At 43.3% G+C, this 23,890-nt stretch overlaps 1 protein-coding gene across 8 annotated transcripts in view; it reads right to left on the reverse strand.

Moving 5' to 3' along the window:
* Nucleotides 1–23,890, reverse strand: part of TSPAN18 (tetraspanin 18) — a 135,316-nt gene that overhangs the window by 4,027 nt on the left and 107,399 nt on the right. For 5 of the 8 annotated variants that reach the window (XM_044271046.1, XM_044271049.1, XM_044271042.1 and 2 more), the window contains 3 exons: nt 5,454–5,529; nt 1,685–1,879; nt 489–563 (listed from right to left, as the gene is read on the reverse strand). In XM_044271046.1, coding sequence (XP_044126981.1) covers nt 489–563; nt 1,685–1,879; nt 5,454–5,516 — 333 coding nt within the window. In that variant the 5' untranslated portion in view covers nt 5,517–5,529. Of the gene's footprint in view, nt 1–488; nt 564–1,684; nt 1,880–5,453; nt 5,582–23,890 lie in introns of all 8 variants that reach the window. The other 3 variants (XM_044271047.1, XM_044271048.1, XM_044271043.1) reach the window with 1 other exon arrangement.

Raw genomic sequence — 23,890 nt, forward strand, 5'->3', positions numbered from 1 at the left:
CTGTTTCCGTACAGCATTAAAATGTATTGGCTCCAGGGGCCAAAGTTCTTCTCGCCCGAGACTTCAGTGAATTCCTACTGTATTTAAAATAGCAATCGGAACTGGGCTTTGGTACCGAGGTACCAGCCAGTACCAAGGCCCAGATACAGGAATTCACCAAATCTCACACAACTTTGGGTGAAATTAACCACGGAGCCAATACATCTTAATGCTGTACGGAAACGGCATTAAAATCAAAGTATTTGAACGAATCGACTTCGAATCTATGAGCCAAAGGCCGATTTGCTCAAGCCTAGTGCTCAATAGACAGGACACCGTAAAACAGCCCGTCTGAGAAGCTGTAAGGAATGTGTCCACCATAAATATAATCTGTAATAATGATATTAGCGAGGACTGTGGAACCTGGCAGAACCTGAAACCCCAACTTTTCTATCAAAATGATCCTGAATCTGGCATTGACCCCTAAAACGCATACTGAAGATACTTACATTCTCTCGAAAGAGGAAGGCCAAAATAGCAGCTGAGAGCTCGGCGAGGAATATGACCAAAATAAACATGAAAAACTGGAAGAGAACACAACACAGTTACTGGTTTCTGAAGACACAAATGACCCTAAAAAATTTCTTCTAAAAACATGATATCCTTAACCCCTTCTCCTCTAGGCTGCAGCCTGAAGGGGACAGATGCCTGTACAGGAGGTCACATGGGTCTACCGCCCCCCCCCCCCCCCCCCCCCCATGAGCACTGAGGGAAGGGTCATCTGCCTCCTTATGTTTCTGTACTGGGCCTCATTAGCTGCAGATGAAAATGTCAGGTGGGGTTTAACTTTTTTTATTTTTTATTTTTTTATTATTTGGCTCCTCTCCTGGAGTACTTTTGGATGATGACCCTAAAATAGGACTAGTAATGAGTAATATTGGGATGGTTGATGGGCAATGCCTCGACCGAATCCCTATAGACACCCATATAATGGGCTTAAACAAACACTCCAGGAGGACTGTTCCTTTAAGTATAAGGCTTAAGGGGGCGGTGCATGACCAATTCTCTCATTGGTGTTCTTTGGGCCACTGGTGTCATGCTCCACCCCTTGGGTCCTGCACTAAGTATAACACAGCGGAGCAGTTTCTTCTAGTGTAAGGCTATACGGGGGCAGTGCATGACAGTGAATCTCCCTTGTGTCATGCTCCGCCCCACTAGGCATAAGTGTTTCCTGTAGTCTTCCTTTTAAGGGGTTATCCAAACCTGTTAACACCCCCCACAAACGCACACAATGCCGGGCCCTTCATACAGAGAATACATACCTGGTCGCAGATGCCTGTGTCCTTCTGGATCCCTCCACGGCCATCACTGCATCTCTCCGTCGTGCAGATCACAACATCCGGCGATTGGGGGGGGTACAGCCAATAGCCGACCGTGCCGCTGACCTGCCCCCCTTGCATCACAGGTGACGTCACATGGTCACCAGACGTTGTGATCTGGACAATGGGGAGATGCAGCGATGGCCGTGGAGGGATCCGGAAGGACACAAGCGTCGGGGACCAGGTAAGTATTCTCGGTTTGAGGAGCCCAGACATTGTTGGTGGGGGCGCTACAGGTTTGGATAACCCTTTTAATGTTACATTTCTCTCTGCTCAATCTAGAAAGCAAGTCGTCAAATAAGAGGAAGTGGACGGACTGTACGTACAAATAGCAGAAGGCACTTGTTTTCACGGATTGCTCCACAGCAGCCCAAAAAGCCAAGCAGGAAAAGCATGGCACCCATAGCAAGGAGGAGATAGGCACCCATAAACATCAAAGGATTGACAGCAATTATCTCCCGGAAACCAGTGGGGTCAACGATCACCCAGAGTCCAAGTCCAAGCAGAAAGGATCCACCAAGCTGGGGGGGGGGGGGAAGGGGAAAAGTGACCGGTTAGGAAGAAGGAAGTATCATTCAGTTCAATCTCATTTGTCTTACATCAATGTGAGTTACCAAAGCTTGTCAATATCTATATTAAACATGTCCTTAAATCTTTCGGTTTTCACCCTGAGCCCCATAATAGGCTGACACTTCCTTTCCTGTACAGAATACTTCACACAAATCCTCTCGTTGTCATCATCACAGGCAGGATTACAATGACCGGCAGCATCTACAGGTGAAATTCCAAAAATTTGAATATCGTGCAAAAGTCCATTTATTTCAGTAATGCAGCTTAAAATTAGAATATTGTGAAACGGTTCAATATTCTAGGCTCAAAGTGTCAGACTGTAGTCAGCTAATTCATCCAGACCCCCTGAGCAAAGGGGATCTCAAAACGGTGACTTTGGGGTTTCATAAGCTGTAAGCCATAATCATCCAAATTATAACAAATAAAGGCTTGAAATATCTCGCTTCGCCTGTAACGAGTCTCATATCTTAGTTTCACCTTTTAAGCTGCATTACTGAAATAAATGAACTTTGCACGATATTCTAACTTTTCAAGTTTCACCTGTATATATACAGGTCCTTCTAAAAAAGTTAGCATATTGTGATAAAGTTCATTATTTTCTGCAATGTACTGATAAACATTAGACTTTCATATATTTTAGATTCATTACACACCAACTGAAGTAGTTCAAGCCTTTTATTGTTTTAATATTGATGATTTTGGCCACAGCTCATGAAAACCCGAATTTCCTATCTAAAAAAATTAGCATATTTCATCCGACCAATAAAAGAAAAGTGTTTTTAATACAAAAAAAGTCAACCTTCAAATAATGATGTTCAGTTCTGCACTCAATACTTGGTCGGGAATCCTTTTGCAGAAATGACGGCTTCAATGCGGCGTGGCATGGAGGCAATCAGCCTGTGGCACTGCTGAGGTGTTATAGAGGTCCAGGATGCTTCAATGCGGCGTGGCATGGAGGCCATCAGCCTGTGGCACTGCTGAGGTGTTATGGAGGCCCAGGAGGCTTCAATGCGGCGTGGCATGGAGGCAATCAGCCTGTGGCACTGCTGAGGTGTTATGGAGGCCCAGGATGCTTCAATGCGGCGTGGCATGGAGGCAATCAGCCTGTGGCACTGCTGAGGTGTTATGGAGGCCCAGGATGCTTCAATGCGGCGTGGCATGGAGGCAATCAGCCTGTGGCACTGCTGAGGTGTTATGGAGGCCCAGGATGCTTCAATGCGGCGTGGCATGGAGGCAATCAGCCTGTGGCACTGCTGAGGTGTTATGGAGGCCCAGGAGGCTTCAATGCGGCGTGGCATGGAGGCAATCAGCCTGTGGCACTGCTGAGGTGTTATGGAGGCCCAGGATGCTTCAATGCAGCGTGGCATGGAGGCAATCAGCCTGTGGCACTGCTGAGGGGTTATGGAGGCCCAGGAGGCTTCAATGCGGCGTGGCATGGAGGCAATCAGCCTGTGGCACTGCTGAGGTGTTATGGAGGCCCAGGATGCTTCGATAGCGGCCTTAAGCTCATCCAGAGTGTTGGGTCTTGCGTCTCTCAACTTTCTCTTCCCAATATCCCACAGATTCTCTATGGGGTTCAGGTCAGGAGAGTTGGCAGGCCAATTGAGCCCAGTAATACCATGGTCAGTAAACCATTTACCAGTGGTTTTGGCGCTGTGAGCAGGTGCCAGGTCGTGCTGAAAAATGAAATCTTCATCTCCATAAAGCTTTTCAGCAGATGGAAGCATGAATCGCTCCAAAATCTCCTGATAGCGGCTGCATTGACCCTGCCCTTGATAAAACACAGTGGACCAACACCAGCAGCTGACATGGCGCCCCAGACCATCACTGACTGTGGGGACTGGACACTGGACTTCAGGCATTTTGGCATTTCCCTCTCCCCAGTCTTCCTCCAGACTCTGGCACCTTGATTTTCGAATGACATGCAACAGTCCAGTGCTGCTTCTCTGTAGCCCAGGTCAGGCGCTTCTGCCGCTGTTTCTGGAGAATGCGGCCCCTGTAGCCCATTTCCTGCACACGCCTGTACACGGGGGCTCTGGAGGTTTCTACTCCAGACTCAGTCCACTGCTTCCGCAGGTCCCCCAAGGTCTGGAATCGGTCCTTCTCCACAATCTTCCTCAGGGTCCGGTCACCTCTTCTCGTTGTGCAGCGTTTTCTGCCACACTTTTTCCTTCCCACAGACTTCCCACTGAGGTGCCTTGATACAGCACTCTGGGAACAGACTATTCCTTCAGACATTTCTTTCTGTGTCTTACCCTCTTGCTTGAGGGTGTCAATGATGGCCTTCTGGACAGCAGTCAGGTCGGCAGTCTTACCCATGATTGCGGTTTTGAGTAATGAACCAGGCTGGGAGTTTTTAAAAGCCTCAGGAATTTTTTGCAGGTGTTTAGAGTTAATTAGTGGATTCAGATGATTAGGTTAATAGCTCGTTTAGAGAACCTTTTCATGATATGCTAATTTTTTGAGATAGGAAATTTGGGTTTTCATGAGCTGTATGCCCAAATCATCAATATTAAAACAATAAAAGGCTTGAACTACTTCAGTTGGTGTGTAATGAATCTAAAATATATGAAAGTCTAATGTTTATCAGTACATTACAGAAAATAATGAACTTTATCACAATATGCAATTTTTTTAGAAGGACCTGTAGATAGCACAGGATCCACCATTCACAACAGGTGACATCACAGCTCGCCGCCTCCCCCTCCCTGCACAATGACCTCTGCACAGGTCACAGAGCATGCTCACAACTTCTTCCATAGAAGTCAATCTTCAGACTGCAGATTCCTATGGTCCATAGGGAATAGCCCGGGCACAATACAACATCTACATTTTGCAGGAGCCTTTCTGAAGGGTAGGGATGAGCGAATCGACTTCGGATGAAACATACGAAGTCGATTCACATAAAACTTCGTTCTAATACTGTGCAGAACAGAAGCTCCGTACAGTATTAGAATGTATTGGCTCCGATGAGCCGAAGTCATTGCTTCGCGAACACTTCGGATAATAACTTCATAAATTAATTTGTACTGTGAAAAAACATTTCCCGAACTCGGGCTCGGTTCCAAGGTAACAAGGTTTTATGCGAATCGACTTCATATGTTTCATCCGAAGTCGATTCGCTCATCCCTACTAAAGGGCTGTCCGGTGTTAGAGACTTAAAGGGGTTGTCACATCTCAGACATTGGTGGCAATAATAATTAGGATAGGCCACTGATGTCGGATAGGTGCGGGTCTCCGAGGTGGGACCTGCAGCTTTCTCCAGAACAGGACCCCTGAAGCGAGCAGAGCGCGGCCGCCCTCCATTTCTGTGGGACTGCCACAAATAGCGCCATCTCGGGTGGTCCTGTATAAAGGAATGGAGCAGTGGCCACGCTCTCTCTTCACTTATATGGGACACCCACAAAAATTAAGGGTGAGCAAGCCGCAACCTCCTTCACTTTTGGGGGCTCCTTCTGGGGACGGGTCTGAGAGGACACAACCCCTTTGATGTGTGTAAGATGAGAAGACATTAAATATACTCACAAATATGAAGAAGTTGAAGATGAACATGAGGTATTTGATGCAGCTCAGACTGTCGCCCTCCATCTCGTCACTTCTCCTGCAAACACACACGTCAGCGATCAGTGGATCTGATATGCAATGCTATCAGTCTGTGAATAGAAGGAGTGGGCGACAATATTATGGGGGGCACATTACAGACCTGGGAGAGGACTACTGACCCGGTACCTACCCAAAATTAAAGTGGTTAAAAATGAGAAAATCATGTCTGATTTCTTCCAGAAACAGCACCACATCTGTCCACGGGTTGCGTCCGGTATTGCAGCTCAGCTCCATTGAAATGCAGGGGACTGAACGGCAATAACCGGACACAACCTGTAGTCAGAGGGGTGGGCTGTGGTATTAGGCACCATCGGCTCTCAGGACTCCAGGGGGCCTGTGATGGTGGTCTGGTCGCCCAGCTGAATATAATTGTCAGCATCAATCGATGAGGACTTGTTTGGGGGCTTCTTGAGCAGCTCTTAATTATGCTGCCCTGTAATCACCTGTACCGCGTACCCGGGGCAGAATATGCGGAGTCGGTGCGGATACGGCTGATTGGCACTTGTGTGCAGGTCAATGCGGCAAGAGCGGCGTCTGATAAAATCCATGCTTCAAATCACAGTAAGTGGAGCTGTACCCCCTGATCATCTGGTAATCACACACACCCGCTAATGCCACTTAACCAACTGAAGAGGGCACAGACCCCACTCATGCCACACTCCAATCAGCTGTGAAGCAAGGTACGGTCAAGAGCAGGAAGAGCGTCACAATGTATCAGTCATCTTATACAGTGTAGATTAAGAGAGCAATTACAACGCAATGGTAAGCAAGTTGCAAAAGTGTCAGCGCCCCTACACCTGGATGGTCCACAGACCCCATCCAAAACAAAACAGGACGTACCATAACTAAAAAATACTGTTTTGTACCCCCTTATGCAAACATATGCAATTAAATGGTGCCTCCACAGCAACCCATCCCCTTAACTTTGACCTTCACAGCACCCTACTGCCTTAACAGTGACCTCCTCAGGGGCCCGCCCCTTTAACAGTGACCTTCACAGTGCCCGCCCCCTTAAGTGACCTTCACAGTGCCCGCCCCTTTAACAGTGACCTCCACAGTGCCCAACCCTTTAACAGTGATCTCCACAGTGACCTCCACTGCACCCTGCACCTTTAAGGCCTCTTTCACATGGGCGTCCCGGATTTGCTCCGGATGTGTCCCGGGTGCACAAAGGAAAATTCTGCAAATGGGGCAGGCTGCAAAAATAGTCCCCGGACTAGCAAAACAATGGCAGGCAGCAGTGGGAAAAGACTGGGGAGCAAAGGGTCAGGGTGACACACAGAGGATCAGCCAATCAGCAGCCAGTAGATCCCGATCACTAGAGATTGGTAGCGGGGAAGGAGTTCTGTGCCGCAGGAGAGTCCTGGATGGGCACAAGGAGTAGGTGCCTGGGGTACTACTAGGGTACTAGGGGTGGGAAAGGGCACAGGCTTGTTAAAAAACTTACATCTGCTCAGATTCAGCATTAAAAAAGATTGGTGACAGCGGGATCGCAGGGGCTTAAAAATAACCAATTTTCCACCATGATATCCAATATCAAGGATTTAACCCATAATGCCCATCTGCGTCCTCCTTCAATGCAGAGCGCCATTACGGCTCGGCCCATAGAACAGAAAAATATATCCAATTACCGAGCAAGTCAGTAAAATCCCCCTCCATTAAGCAGACAAAGCAGTAAAGCGGCAGCAGCCGGGTCCGCCGGTGTAATTACCGGCCGGCCTCCCATCAGCGGTAATGAAAAGCTTTCAGCCCACAAGGCTGGGGGTGGGGGGGTCCATTACACTGGGCCTGGTTTTACCAAAGGGGAGGTGGGGTACGGAAAGGGCTTATTCCTGCCAGGGCTGCCCGGTGCCGATGGCAAAACGCGGAGGGTGAAATGGTCAAATGTACGATTATATAGGATAAAATGTACAATCTCATTAATATCCAACTGAAGGCGGAACATCCGATGACATTGTAGAATTTTACCCAATAAAGTTTCTGGGGTCACTTGTCCCCCTCCCTGGTGGTCCGATGTACAGTCCCCCCAGTATCCCATTGAGCATAGGGCGTAGTGATCACCCCCATGTACATCTATCTATTCCCATTTTTCTGACTGCATTGAAAACAGAAAAGGTTGAAATGTGTCGATAGAAGACAACAAATACCAATATCTACAAATGTAGCAGAACTGAATTTGTCATTTGGATAATCTGGTCCACACAGTTCTAGATGATGCAGAGAACACGCTGTGCCAAATGACAAACTCAGATCTGCTGCATCTGTATTCAGGAGCGACTGTAACGTCAACTGTATATCCCATTGTGTATGTCTGTACAAGAAATGAACCCTCCAGGACTTCTACCCTCACCCCAGGGGCCCGACCCCGACAGCTCCCCAGCTTCAAACGCTATCAGTGACCCCCGGCGTAACTCAGGCAATAATTCATCAAGCGCCAACAGGAGCAGGTGCAACGTGCGTGGGACACTCAACCTGGGAATGTGACAGGTGTCACTTACATTGTCTGGAAATTTCCCGCACAGAGCCTATTCCCTATATACAGTATACGGTATATACTCAGCATGTGCATGTATATAGATATCTATGTGCTATGAGAAATCACAGCGCTCCAACCACAATACTGGAAAACCGCTGATTTAGGCTACGTCTACACAACGACATTTGTTGCGCAACAATTTTTATAATGGCAGTCTGCAACAAGCAACATGCTGCGAGTGCGATGCAACAGTCGCAGAAAATCCATTCGAGATGTTGCAGTGCGACACCATAGACTGCCATCATAAAAATTGTCGCGCGACATTAGTGCAACAAAATGTTGCGCTACAAATGTTGCAGTGTAGTTGTGCCCTATCTGACGCGCGACAAATGTCGTCGTGTAGACGTAGCCTCATTCTCAAGTGGCCATAGACATGCGACGTTTCAGCTCCCACCATGCCTGGAAAAAGCTCCAGGTAGGAGCCGAAATGTGGCAAAGTCGCATGTCTATGGCCACTTGAGAATAAATCGGCGGTTTTCCAGTATTGTGGTTGGAGCGCTGGGATTTCTTCTAGAATGTATTCCTTTGACCCATGGATCGGGGTCTAAATTGCTCCATATTTGCACTTTGTTAGAGTGCGCTATATATATATATACTAGCAGAAGGAGCCGGCTTCTCACGGGTATATTTCATCTAATGTTTGTGTGTGTCATTAAAAGATATCAACAGTATCCCCCATAACACTGCCCCCCCCCACACAGTGCCCCGCCCCTTAACACTGACCACCCACAGTGCCCCGCCACTTTAAAATGGGACCTCCACCTCAGCTCATCCCCTTAACTTTGACCTTCACAGCACCCTACTGCCTTGACAGTGACCTCCTCAGGGGCCCGCCCCCTTAAGTGACCATCACAGTGCCCGCCCCTTTAAACAGTGACCTCCACAGTACCTGCCCCTTTAAACAGTGACCTCCACAGTACCTGCCTCTTTAGCAGTGACCTCCACAGTGCCCGCCCCTTTAAACAGTGACCTCCACAGTACCTGCCTCTTTAGCAGTGACCTCCACAGTACCTGCCCCTTTAAACAGTGACCTCCACAGTACCTGCCTCTTTAGCAGTGACCTCCACAGTGCCCGCCCCTTTAAACAGTGACCTCCACAGTACCTGCCTCTTTAGCAGTGACCTCCACAGTGCCCGCCCCTTTAAACAGTGACCTCCACAGTGCCTGCCTCTTTAGCAGTGACCTCTACAGTGCCCGCCCCTTTAAACAGTGACCTCCACAGTACCTGCCTCTTTAAACAGTGACCTCCACAGTGCCCGCCTCTTTAGCAGTGACCTACACAGTGCCCGCCCCTTTAACAGTGACCTCCACAGTGCCCGCCCCTTAGACAGTGACCTACACAGTGTCCGACCCCTTAACAGTGACCTCCACAGCACCCTGCACCTTTAAGGCCTCTTTCACACGGGCGTCCCGGATTTGCTCCGGATGTGTCCCGGGTGCATTGAGGCAAACCCACGCGAGTGCGCACGCAATTTCAGTAAGTTTTGACTGTGATAGCGTTGGTCAGTTTTTATCGCGCGAGTGCAATGTGTTTTGCACAGGCGTGATAAAAAACTGATTGTGGCACCCAGACCCGAACCCGCACTTCTTCACTGAATTTCGGGTTTGGGTTAAGTGTTCTGTAGATTTTATTATTTTCCATTATAACATGGTTATAGAGTAAAATAATAGCATTCCTAATACAGAATGCTCAGTAAAATGTCAATTTAGGGGTTAAAAAATAAAAATAATTAACTCACCTCATCCAGTTGTTCGCGCATCGTCTTCTTTCAGGACCTTTGATGACGTAATCGCGCTCAGCACGTGGGGACGTCAGCGCAGGTCCTGCTGAATGAAGATGGACGGATCTTCTATCTTCATTCAGCAGGACCTGCGCTGACGCGGTGAGCGCGATTACGTCATCAAAGGTCCTGAAAGAAGACGATGCCGTGGATGAGGCGAGTAATTTGTTTTTTATTTTTTTTAACCCCTCAATGGACATTTTAGTAAGAATTCTGTATTACGAATGCTATTATTTTCCTCTATAACCATGTTATAAGGGAAAATAACTAAATGAATAGAACACCTAACCCAAAACCGAACTTCAGTGAAGAAGTCCGGGTTCGGGTCTGGGCACCACACACACATTGCACTCGCGCGGAAAAAACGGAACATCGGAACGCAATCGCGGACAAAACTGACTGCAATTGCGTGCCTACTCACGCGGGTTTCCCGCAATGCACCCGGAACGCATCCGGCCCTCACCCGCGACGCCCGTGTGAAGGGGGCCTTATAGTAGTTTTTTACAGGTTGTACGCTCCACTGAAATAAACGGAAACCCTATGAGGAAGGGTCCTGGGGCGAGTGTGGGCTGTTATGTGGCCATTTCTACCAAATACTACCTACCAAGGGGTGTGACGGGGGGAGTCATAAATCGAAAGACATGGCGGACTGTGCATATAGAGCAATTGGACTGAAAATATTAAAGAAATGTAGATAATTTCTTTCATTCTGTTACTTATGAGAAGGGTCACAGAAACAGACTTTAACCCTTTGCAGGACATTGCAATTTTAAAGGAACCCAATTAGCACCCCAAAAATAACAGGCACAGAGAGGCTATATTCCATGAATCAATATCTGACCTTTTATTGCCTAAACCATGACCCATCCAATAACCAGGACTCGCACAAGACATTAAACAGTCCCAGGAGGCCGAGTGTAACCGGCCTGTATTGATGTGTTAGGAGACATGGGCCTCAACAAGTCCCAATGGAGACTGGATTTGTTGTAAAAGGTTTACAAGATTTAGAAACCATAAACCAACCCAGACTTCTGGTTAAAAAAAAAAAAAAAAAGTCCTAAGAAAAATTATATCATGTAGAGATGTAGCAGATCTGAGTTTGTCATTTAAAACAGCGGGTATTAAAACTATAAAACTTCTGGCGATTGTTAAGAATCTTAGCTGCCACTAGATGGCGCTTCCTGGAGACATACTTCTATAGCTTCCATTTAATTCAACTAGATTAGAAAACCAATATTGATACATATATAGTAGTCCTTAAAGGCGATGACAACAATTTCAAGATCTAGGTGGTTAGGGAACTCTCGAGGGAGAAACCTCTAAGAAACCTCTGGCTAATGGGGACATAGCAGCTCAAGGGGATGTGTCCTTTCTGCAGCAGCTCTCCCAATCACAGCTTAGGGGGCACTTCCTTTCTGCAGCAGCTCTCTCCCTATTACAAGTCAGGGGATGTGTCCTTTGTGCAGCAAGAATCTTTATCATAGCTCGAGAGGGGTGTCCTTTCTGCAGCAGCTCTCTCCCTATTACAACTTAGGGGACGTGTCCTTTCTGCTGCAAGAATCCTTATCACAGCTCAAGGGGGGGTGTCCTTTCTGCAACAGCTCTCCCAATCACAGCTTAGGGGGCATTTCCTTTCTGCAGCAGCTCTCTCCCTATTAAAACTCAGGGGTTGTGTCCTTTCTGCTGCAAGAATCCTCATCACAGCTCGAGGTGGGTGTCCTTTCTGCAGCAGGTTTCTCTTTGTCACGGTGACATCTTCTAACAGCGTGGAGCTGAGCATGTGCGACCATGCTCACCCAGCTCAGCAGGCATACAGATTAAACACCAGAGGGCGCCATTATAATAAATCTATCAACTGGAGCTTTGTTGTAACACAAGGTAAATGTAAAAAGTAACTCTTTTTTTATGCTGAATTATATTAAAACAACATTTAAGGTTGGCACAGCCCCTTTAAATCTTCGGGATAGAGCGATAAAGGGGCATCTATTCAGCATAAGCAGTTACACAACAGCTCTTAGAAGAGACTCGCAACGGAAAAAGGTCTCTATCCTTTACATAAGTTTAACATGCAGTCCTATGTAAAATCACTGAGAAGGCACATCATATTGCAAGGACAAAATTAGCTTTACTACATGTGACAGAGTCGGCTCTGCTACATCTGCCTGCGTCTGTCACATTTCGGAATACTGATGTTGGCATCTATACCGTTAACACGCAGCACTCGGTGCGGTAACGCTCCCAGTCAGAAGCTCAAGCACTTGTCCTCCAAGGGGGAATTAAGTGGAGGGGCTTTTAGCCGTTTGGTACAAAAATAGAAGATACTTTGTTTCCATGGCAATTTATGTAACACACAAAACAAATCTATTACATTTGGCCGCGTGGCCTCTCAGCAAGTCTTAATTGGTATTGTGTAATCACCGAGCAGAAATATCAGACAAATACACAATTCTGGAGATCGGCAGCAAGAAAATATACAAAAAATTAAAAGCATTAAGAAATAAACCATGAAGAAAAGAATGCATTAAGAAATTGGAACCTACTGTTTCATGAATAGAATGTCAGATCAACAGTTTAGACTGAAACGCAACTAGAGCAGTGGGAGAGAGGAGTAGAGACTGTTGAAAGTCCAAATTCTAGTGGCTGAAAGTGGTTGCCTTCCTGCGTCTATGTAGGAGACCAAGACGACTCAGAGATGGCTGAAGAGTCTTCAAACAAGAAGACATCTTGGCAGGTTGTATTTACAGGAGACTTATGGCTCGTCTTAGTTCTGCCATGGGAATTTCATCCCCACCATGTATTTTCAGTTGAACATATTGACAATATAAAAGTGTTGGGACGCTGCTTGGTCCCATTGGTCCTGGTTATGGTGCCCTCAGCCACAGGAGAGGTCTGGAGGGGCACCGAGTATAGAGGCCACGACAGCTGCAGAGTTCCTCTTGGGAATGACATGTGTGATCCAGATGTCACTGTCCAACTGTAACCCATCACCTAACATAGAAGGAGAGTGGAGGGACTAAGCTGACCAGTCTAACACATGGGTCAACAGAGGGATATACCCTAAGGACAGCAAGTCAGAGATCAGCCGCTAATACCAGCATGGGGGTGCAGTACAAAGCACTCCGACATATGCTATTACCAGGCTGATATCGCACTGTTGTATATACATTTAGACTGGTGGTGACAACGCAGGGGTCTCATGTCCTGCCCCCAACACTTCAAAGTAAACTTTAATGTCTGTACTGAGCTGTGTTCATGAGGAAGAATATTACTACTATAATACTGCCTCCAATGTACAAGAATATAACTACTATAATACTGCTCCTATGTACAAGATAGTAACTACTATAACACTGCTCCTATGTACAGGAATATAACTACTATAATACTGCCTCCTATGTACAAGAATATAACTACTATAATACTGCCTTCTATGTACAAGAATAACACTACTATAATACTGCCTCCTATGTACAAGAATATAACTACTATAATACTGCTCCTATGTACAAGAATATAACTACTATAATACTGCCTCCAATGTACAAGAATATAACTACTATAACACTGCTCCTATGTACAAGATAGTAACTACTATAACACTGCTCCTATGTACAGGAATATAACTACTATAATACTGCCTCCTATGTACAAGAATATAACTACTATAATACTGCTCCTATGTACAAGAATATAACTACTATAATACTGCCCCTATGTACAAGAATATAACTACTATAATACTGCCTCCAATGTACAAGAATATAACTACTATAATACTGCCTCCTATGTACAAGAATATAACTACTATAATACTGCTCCTATGTACAAGATAGTAACTACTATAATACTGCTCCTATGTACAAGAATATAACTACTATAATACTGCCTCCAATGTACAAGAATATAACTACTATAATACTGTCTACTATGTACAAGAATATAACTACTATAATACTGCTCCTATGTACAAGAATATAACTACTATAATACTGCCTCCAATGTACAAGAATATAACTACTATAATACTGCTCCTATGTACAAGAACATAACTACTATAATACTGCTCCTACCTACAAGAATATAACTACTATAATACTGCCTCCTATGTACAAGAATATAACTACTATAATACTGCCTCCTATGTACAAGAATATAACTACTATAATACTGCTCCTATGTACAAGAATATAACTACTATAATACTGCTCCTATGTACAGGAACATAACTACTATGATACTGCTCCTATGTACAAGAATATAACTACTATAATACTGCTCCTATGTACAAGAATATAACTACTATAATACTGCCTCCTATGTACAGGAATATAACTACTATAATACTGCTCCTATGTACAAGAATATAACTACTATAATACTGCCCCTATGTACAAGAATATAACTACTATAATACTGCCCCTATGTACAAGAATATAACTACTATAATACTGCCTCCTATGTACAAGAATATAACTACTATAATACTGCCTCCAATGTACAAGAATATAACTACTATAATACTGCCTCCAATGTACAAGAATATAACTACTATAATACTGCCTCCTATATACAAGAATATAACTACTATAATACTGCCTCCAATGTACAAGAATATAACTACTATAATACTGCTCCTATGTACAAGAATATAACTACTATAATACTGCTCCTATGTACAAGAATATAACTACTATAATACTGCCCCTATGTACAAGAATATAACTACTATAATACTGCCCCTATGTACAAGAATATAACTACTATAATACTGCCTCCTATGTACAAGAATATAACTACTATAATACTGCCTCCAATGTACAAGAATATAACTACTATAATACTGCCTCCAATGTACAAGAATATAACTACTATAATACTGCCTCCTATATACAAGAATATAACTACTATAATACTGCTCCTATGTACAAGAATATAACTACTATAATACTGCCTCCAATGTACAAGAATATAACTACTATAATACTGCCTCCAATGTACAAGAATATAACTACTATAATACTGCCTCCTATGTACAAGAATATAACTACTATAATACTGCTCCTATGTACAAGATAGTAACTACTATAATACCCTCTCCTATGTACAAGAATATAACTACTATAATACTGCTCCTATGTACAAGAATATACTACTATAATACTGCTCCTATGTACAAGATTATAACTACTATAACTGCCCCTATGTACAAGAATATAACTACTATAATACTGCCTCCTATGTACAAGAATATAACTACTATAATACTGCCTCCTATGTATAAGAATATAACTACTATATACTGCCCCTATGTACAAGAATATAACTACTATAATACTGCTCCTATGTACAAGAATATAACTACTATAATACTGCCTCCTATATACAAGAATATAACTACTATAATACTGCCTCCAATGTACAAGAATATAACTACTATAATACTGCCTCCAATGTACAAGAATATAACTACTATAATACTGCCTCCTATGTACAAGAATATAACTACTATAATACTGCCTCCTATGTACAAGAATATAACTACTATAATACTACTCCTCCAATGTACAGAATATAACTACTATAATACTGCCTCCAATGTACAAGAATATAACTACTATAATACTGCCTCCTATGTACAAGAATATAACTACTATAATACTGCTCCTATGTACAAGAATATAACTACTATAATACTGCCTCCAATGTACAAGAATATAACTACTATAACACTGCCTCCTATGTACAAGAATATAACTACATATAATACTGCCTCCTATGTACAAGAATATAACTACTATAATACTGCCTCCTAATGTACAAGAATATAACTACTATAATACTTGCCTCCTATGTACAGAATATAACTATATAATACTGCTCCTATGTACAAGAATATAACTACTATACTACTGCCTCCTATGTACAAGAATATAACTACTATAATACTGCTCCTATGTACAAGAATATAACTACTATAATACTGCTCCTATGTACAAGAATATAACTACTATAATACTGCTCCTATGTACAAGAATATAACTACTATAATACTGCTACCTATGTACAAGAATATACTACTATAATACTGCCTCCTATGTACAAGAATATAACTACTATATACTGCCTCCATATGTACAAGAATATAACTACTATAATACTGCTCCTATGTACAAGAATATAACTACTATAATACTGCTCCTATGTACAAGAATATAACTACTATAATACTGCTCCTATGTACAAGAATATAACTACTATAATACTGCTCCTATGTACAAGAATATAACTACTATAATACTGCTCCTATGTACAAGAATATAACTACTATAATACTGCTCCTATGTACAAGAATATAACTACTATAATACTGCTCCTATGTACAAGAATATAACTACTATAATACTGCTCCTATGTACAAGAATATAACTACTATAATACTGCTCCTATGTACAAGAATATAACTACTATAATACTGCTCCTATGTACAAGAATATAACTACTATAATACTGCTCCTATGTACAAGAATATAACTACTATAATACTGCTCCTATGTACAAGAATATAACTACTATAATACTGCTCCTATGTACAAGAATATAACTACTAATACTGCTCCTATGTACAAGAATATAACTACTATAATACTGCTCCTATGTACAAGAATATAACTACTATAATACTGCCTCTATGTACAAGAATATAACTACTATAATACTGCCCCTATGTACAAGAATATAACTACATAATACTGCTCCTATGTACAAGAATATAACTACCTATTAATCCTACTCCTATGTACAAGATATAAACTACAATAATACTGCTCCTTATGTACAAGAATCTAACTACTATAATACTGCCCCTATGTACAAGAATTAACTACTATAATACTGCCACCTAGTACAAGAATATAACTACTATAATACTGCCCTATGTACAAGAATATAACTACTATAATACTGCCTCTATGTACAAGAATATAACTACTATAATACTGCTCCTATGTACAAGAAGTATAACTACTATACTACTGCTCCTATGTACAAGAATATAACTACTATAATACTGCTCTATGTACAAGACTATAACTACTATAATACTGCTCCTATGTACAAGAATATAACTACTATAATACTGCCCTATGTACAAGGAATATAACTACTCTACTACTGCATCCTATGTACAGAATATAACTACTATACTACTGCATCCTATGTACAAGAATATAACTACTATAAATACTGCTCTATGTACAGGAATATAACTCCATAATATTGCTCCTATGTACAGAAATATATCTACTATAATACTGCCTCCTATATACAAGAATATAACTGGCATAATACTATTTTGCTTTTATAGTAACATCTTCAATGCAGCTTTGGATGTGAATGGAGCACAATATATTCTATAGGATATGTAGATGTAACCTGGGGTCCAGTGCAGAGGATACACCCTCTCTCAGTAAACTTTGACCCATTTGTTCCTGTCCCTTCCCATCGTTCAGCGATATTCTTCACCCACAATATGAACCGATCCAAGTTTTGCAATAATTAGTAAATCCCAGGGCGCGCTGCGGGCGGCGGTATTCCCAGGATGCCCCCGGGTTTACAGCTCACTTCTGCTGACAGCTCTGGATCTGCTGCAGTTTCCATAAACTTTTAATTACCTAATCCATTCTCGTCGTTGTCTTCTGGCCCCCGGTTTGTGACGGGGCCCATCTGTCAGCCGTTCATATATGCAGAATTCATCTGTCAGAGTGGCCGGCCTCGTCCTCAATGAGATTATTACGCTGGTAGGACCTCACTTATTACATGATCAGGTTTCAGTGTCTTCGCTGGAGACGACGCCATCTGTGGTCCAGGTCATCCTGGGGAAATCAGAGGCAGCACTGCGGACCGCCACAGTCCCAGCCTTTCCCCTCCACACAGGGGGAAAAAAGAGTTTGCCCCTTTCAAGGCTACTTTCACACTTGTGCAGTATTGAGATCCGGCAGAGGATCTCAATACCGGAATTTAACGGATCCGCTTTGATTTTGCATCCATTCCGTTAAGATGTGGTTGTGCGAAATCACAACGGAAATAAGATCCGTCACTAAATACATTGAAAGTCAATGGTAATGAATCGTCACCCATTGACTTTCAATGCGTTTAATGACAGATTCGTTTTTTTCCCCATTTGATTTCAATCACTTCCTGTCACTAAATACATTGAAAGTCAATGGTAATGAAACAGATCCGTTACCATTGACTTACATTGTTTTCTGTTATTGATCAGTTTTTTTTTGTTTTGTTTTTCGTTTTTATGACAAAATGATGACAGAACGGAAGACATCCTGAATAGATCTCTTTCCATTCAGAATGCATTGGGACTAAAAACGGAAACGTTTTTTTCCGGTATTGAGATCCTCTGCCGGATCTCAATGCCGGAAAACCACAACGCAAGTCTGAAACAGGCCTAAAGGGGTTTCTGTGACCTGCATAGGCCTTTCCTCAGGGTATCAGATCGCTGGGGGTCTGACTCCTGGTCCCCCCACCAATCATGTGGGTGGATGGGCTGCTGCGCTAGGACGGTGCTGCAGCCTGTTCCTTGGCCCGTGATGTCACGTCCATCGGTCACATGGCTTCTCTGTCCCATTCAACAAGTGGCCCCTACAAACACCTGACCAGTCGGGAGTCTGACCACAAATGATCAGATATTGATCATCTATCCAGAGTAAGGGTCAAAGTATTGAAGTCCTGGAACACCCTATTAGAGTTTTCCAGATCTGGGAAAGCTGGGTGACAACCACTACAGGGGGGGGGGGATATTGCCCTGCTTCTCCAGGCTTCTCACTGTATAACGAGGCAGATTTGATATTCAGGATTTTAAAGTTGTGTGACCTCGCCAATCGGAGCAGTAAACGGGCACAGGTATAAACGGATTGATAGGTATGCTGTTTTTAGGATGCAGATGTAGCAGAGCCGAGTTGTCCTTGAGCACAACTATGACTTATGATAGGTCAGCCGTGAGTTATTACAATACAGAAGAGAAACTGATCAGTCACAAATTCAGCTCTGCTGCATCTGTATCTACTGGCATGTACGAGGTTATTATTTAGAAAAATGTGTCTGCTTTCTAACAAAACAGCGCCACCCTTTTCTCAGGTTGTGCATGGTATTGCAGCTCATCCTCATTGATACAGAAAGTAGTCATGTGTTTCTAATCTTGGACCATCCCTGGATCCCTTGGTCAAGTACCTGGATCTGGTCAGTCATTTCACTTTATTGCTGTGACCATCGCCGGCAAACATCAAAGACGTTCAGCTGCTTTACCAAGTGCTGCACCCCCCACCCCCCATTAAAAGAATTTAGGGTGTCCTCCTGCAAATCCCCACTAATTTCAGCTTCAGCTTGGTCTCCATCACGTCACCATTTAAGGCAGTAACCAGGAAATATGGAAATCTCCGCAGAGGGGAAAAAATTAAATAATCAAAATGATATTTCGCTTTTTGCTCTCGAGAAGATCCAGCTATTGATCTCCGGGCCGTGGAGCAATAGATCAATACGTAATACAAACATCTGGCATCGGGAAGCGTAAAAGCGAACTACCTCACCGCAATCCATAACATGAAGTCATATTGTAATTAACAAGTCTATTACAGAGCATCCCCCTCACTCCTCACTAATTACATCGACTCGATGGCTTCTGATACAAAGTATCTTCTGCTTCTCAAGGAGACCCGCAAACCATTAAGCCGCAAGATTGGGGGGCTGGTCACCCGGCGGTCTGCTCGTAATCAGGTTAGCGGCCCTTATAGGAACCATTAGAATAATGGGCGGCTTATTGCCATGTTGGCCGCAGATCAACATTTGCAGGCGACAGCCTCGACAATGACAAAAGCAGACAAACAATTCAAAGCTTTTACCGTCTCTGCTCCCTTCACCCGCGCCCCGGCCTAACCCGCCACACTGTCCATTATCCGCCCCGCACCCATTTCTCACGGCTTTACATCCGATTTGTCAGCCATAATAAAGACATTTCCACTTAATTTATAATATTTAGTGACAAAAAAAAAAAATTGATGCACGTTCCTCTTTGTATCTGCACATCTGCCCTCCCTGTTAGGCAGGGGGTGTCCTGCTCTGGGGATCTGAGATTGGAGCGGGTGGGCCGTGGGCAATATTTCCATCATAATCACAGAGTGGAGCACAAAAAACAGCGCAGTCTGAAGTTACTGAAGTCTTATATCTGGTATCGAGGGGACTGTATTATATCGGTCCAGCCTAAAGATGGCGGTGGACAAGGCCAGTTATACAGGTCCTGGGAAAGGAAGGCCTCCTTGTCTCACCAAGTGTATGTCTAAATAATACCGCCATATAACAGCTAAATACCACCTCCATACAGCGCCTGAATAATACCTCCATACAGCGCCTGAATAATACCTCCATACAGCGCCTGAATAATACCTCCATACAGGCATACAGCGCCTAAATACCACCTCAATAGATCAATAGCCAATGGCTATAAGGATTCTGTTTTTGGCCTGTTTTGTATGTTCTAAAATGTAACCTTTATTTTATCTTTAAAAATAAACAAAAAAGAAAAAATTAGGCTACTTGATGTGTTTGTTTTTACATAAAGCCTTTTTTCATGCTGACACACAAAAAAGGCTTTATGTAAAAATAAACACACAAAAAAAAAATCTTTTTCATTTATTTTTAAACAAAGATAAAATAAAGGTTACATTTTAGAACATACAAAACAGGCCAAAAACAGAATCCTTATAGCCATTGGCTATTGATCTATTGATGCTATGAAAATATTCTGGGCCAAACAATGGGTCTTTGCTTCTAAAAATAAATACTCCCTCCATACAATGCCTAAATAATAATACCTCCATACAATGCCTAAATACTCCCTCCACACAACGGCTAAATACCACCTCTATACAGTGCCTAAATAATACCTCCACACAGTGCCTAAATAATACCTCCACACAGTGCCTAAATAATACCTCCACACAGTGCCTAAATAATACCACCTCTATACAGTGCTTAAATAATACCTCCACACAGTGCCTAAATACTCCCTCCATACAGCGCCTAAATAATACCTCCACACAGTGCCTAAATAATACCTCCACACAGTGCCTAAATAATACCTCCACACAGTGCCTAAATAATACCACCTCTATACAGTGCTTAAATAATACCTCCACACAGTGCCTAAATACTCCCTCCATACAGCGCCTAAATAATACCACCTCTATACAGTGCTTAAATAATACCTCCACACAGCGCCTAAATACTCCCTCCATACAGCGCCTAAATAAACCTCCACACAACGGCTAAATGCTACCTCCATACAATGACTACAGGCGCATTTACATGCAGCAATCCCCTCCACCATGCAGGGGACAAGCCATTGTTCGTTCTCATACAGATGCAGTGTTTCCGGGCAGCAGATCGCTGTTCACACAGCAGGATTTACTGCTCAGAAATGATGACTTAATGTGCGACATGAAAGATCATTTCATCCAATGTGTGAGCGGTTTGCTCGTTAATCGGGGGATCAGCAGCACATTTACACAGGTAGGTTACTGGGAATGAGCATTCATAGTGATATTCATTCCATATAATCTTCCAGACAACCTGCAATATAAATCTCACATAAATAATACCTCCATACGATGCCTAAATAACCCCTCCATAGCACCCCAAAATAACACCTCTATACAATATCTAAAAAAAATACTATTACCATATGGTGCCAATATAATACTGCCATGTATTTTCCAAATAATACTGGCATTCAGTACTTAAATAATTCCTCCACACAGCATCCAAATAATACTGCTATATGGTGCCCATATAGCACTACCATATATTTTCCCCATAATACTGCCATTCCATGCCTAAATAAATCTGCCATTTGGTACAGTGAAGGTTTACATGCTCTGCTTTCAGGACTGGCGACCCAGTCTTTGGGACCCCCTAGTAATGAGGGACCCTAGATAATTGTCCTTAGTTTTTAGAGAGAAAAAAAAAAAATCACTGAAAAAGATTTAAAAAAAATAAAAATAAAAAAAACATCCTGCAGAATGTGATAAATGAATTTGCAGATGTACATGGCTACAGAAATGCTTGTAGTATACACTTGAAGGATTGGCACCTTCATGTGTGAACGCGCTCCTATTATCTTGGGAGTAGCATTCATGTGCACTTTTGCCCCGCCTGTCCCACAGGCGCCCTTGATTAGGTGGTACATATAGCTGTGCGGGCCCCTCCTCACATTGGATACTTGACCGTACACAGAGGTAACTAGGGGCAGCGCACTATATGTGCAAGGTCTGCTCTCCTGAATATAGATGCCCATAAGGCATAGATAGGTTTAGAGTAGGACCTGCCTGACTGAGACCACCTTGGCGATGGTAGGTGGGCACAGATGTGTTTTGATCAAAATATATTGGCTGAGAGTCTCAGATTTTATCATATTAATGTGAGGGTTTAGTCCATATATAATGTCTGCATATATTGTGTTAGTGCATAATTTTTTCCCCATGTTTTTCTTCTGTTTTAACCATCAGTTCAGCCGAGTGTCCCCAAAAAATACAACTTTGAGGGTTTATCTTCTTTGGCCAGTCCTTACACACAGGTCATATTAGGGCATACAGAGTTAAAAAGAGTATTCCCTTCACATTGGAACCTGATCTTGTCAGTAGGAGTTCCCATCTGAACAACTGTCCAAACTGTGACCTCTGCTGGAAGACCACTAGGGGGAGCTCTCTGTATACAGAGGTATAGAGCTCCCATTAAATGTCATGGGCATGCAGTTATTCATTTGTCCTGCAATGCAAAACCTGTAGCTGGGTCCCTAATTATAATGCATAATTTATACTACGGGGGTCTTCATGTGGCAGCGGGGTCTCTTCAGGCATTATGACCCCCCTATAACTATGCCCTGGCACCATATACGGAAGTCTATAAGAGCCAAGAACCTTCTCAGAGGTTTAAAAAGGGTAAAAAGCTCTTCTGACAACAAAGTTGACGAGCGGCCCGGGAGGGGGGGGGGGGGGGGGGTCAGGCCATAAACTGAATGTTCTCGTTGAGAGGGCTCAGTATTCATAGGCGGCTTTTTATTATTTTCCTCTCCTTTCTATGTCAGGGATTGTATTTGTTGCTATAGTAATGGCCAGAAGGACTGGCATTCATTGAAATCCCAGTTTATTGAGGTGCTCTCGAGCCGCCCTCTGATCTTTTAACACATTCGCCTCATCTCGGCGAGGAATAAGCTCCGAGAAATTCTCAGACAAGAAATCTCATCCGGGAAGACGGCCGGGTTATGTGACAAGAAACCGATGCAAAGCAGATACAATGTAACAGTACAATAAACAATGAAGATGTCAATGAGGGGCAGCAAAAGGCAACGAGGAGGGGAACTAAAGGTCTATTTACACTGGAAAATTTAGCAGGCAGTTGTCGGGAAGCAAGCACCTGCTCGTCAGTGGAGGAGAGCGCTGTATTTAGGTGCAGAGTTCACCCTCCACAGTATGGGGAGCAGTGATCGCTAATGCCATCAGTTGACCCCATGGAGGATTGTTTGCCGGCAGCAGAGAGTAATTACACGGCACAATCTGATTCCGGCAAATTACAATTTAGGTGTCTGTACGCACGAAAGAAGCATTTCGCACGTTTATCGGTTAATCGGCGGCAGCTTTACACCGCCAGATAATCGGTAATGAGCATTCTTATGAACGCCGGTTAGTGATTATCTTGCAGATTCTCGGCCTGTGTAAAGGACACTGGAGTGGGGATTGGAGGAGTCTACGTTATTCCCGTATACACTCATATAGAGATATATACGCAATCAGAGGATTAGAGAAACAGGTCTACCTACTTACAGAAACAGCGCCACACCTGGCCATGGGTTTGTGCTGCAATACCGCATACAACCTGTGGGCAGGGTGGTGCTGTTTATTGGAAGGAAGCAGCAATAGATGAAACTAAACAGAGGCGAGATCGATCAATAGAGAGAGAGATCCTGGAGATCAAGTCCTGGT

The sequence above is a fragment of the Bufo gargarizans genome, chromosome 10 (genome assembly GCF_014858855.1).
Source record: "Bufo gargarizans isolate SCDJY-AF-19 chromosome 10, ASM1485885v1, whole genome shotgun sequence".
In the NCBI taxonomy this organism is placed as follows: Eukaryota; Metazoa; Chordata; class Amphibia; order Anura; family Bufonidae; genus Bufo; species Bufo gargarizans.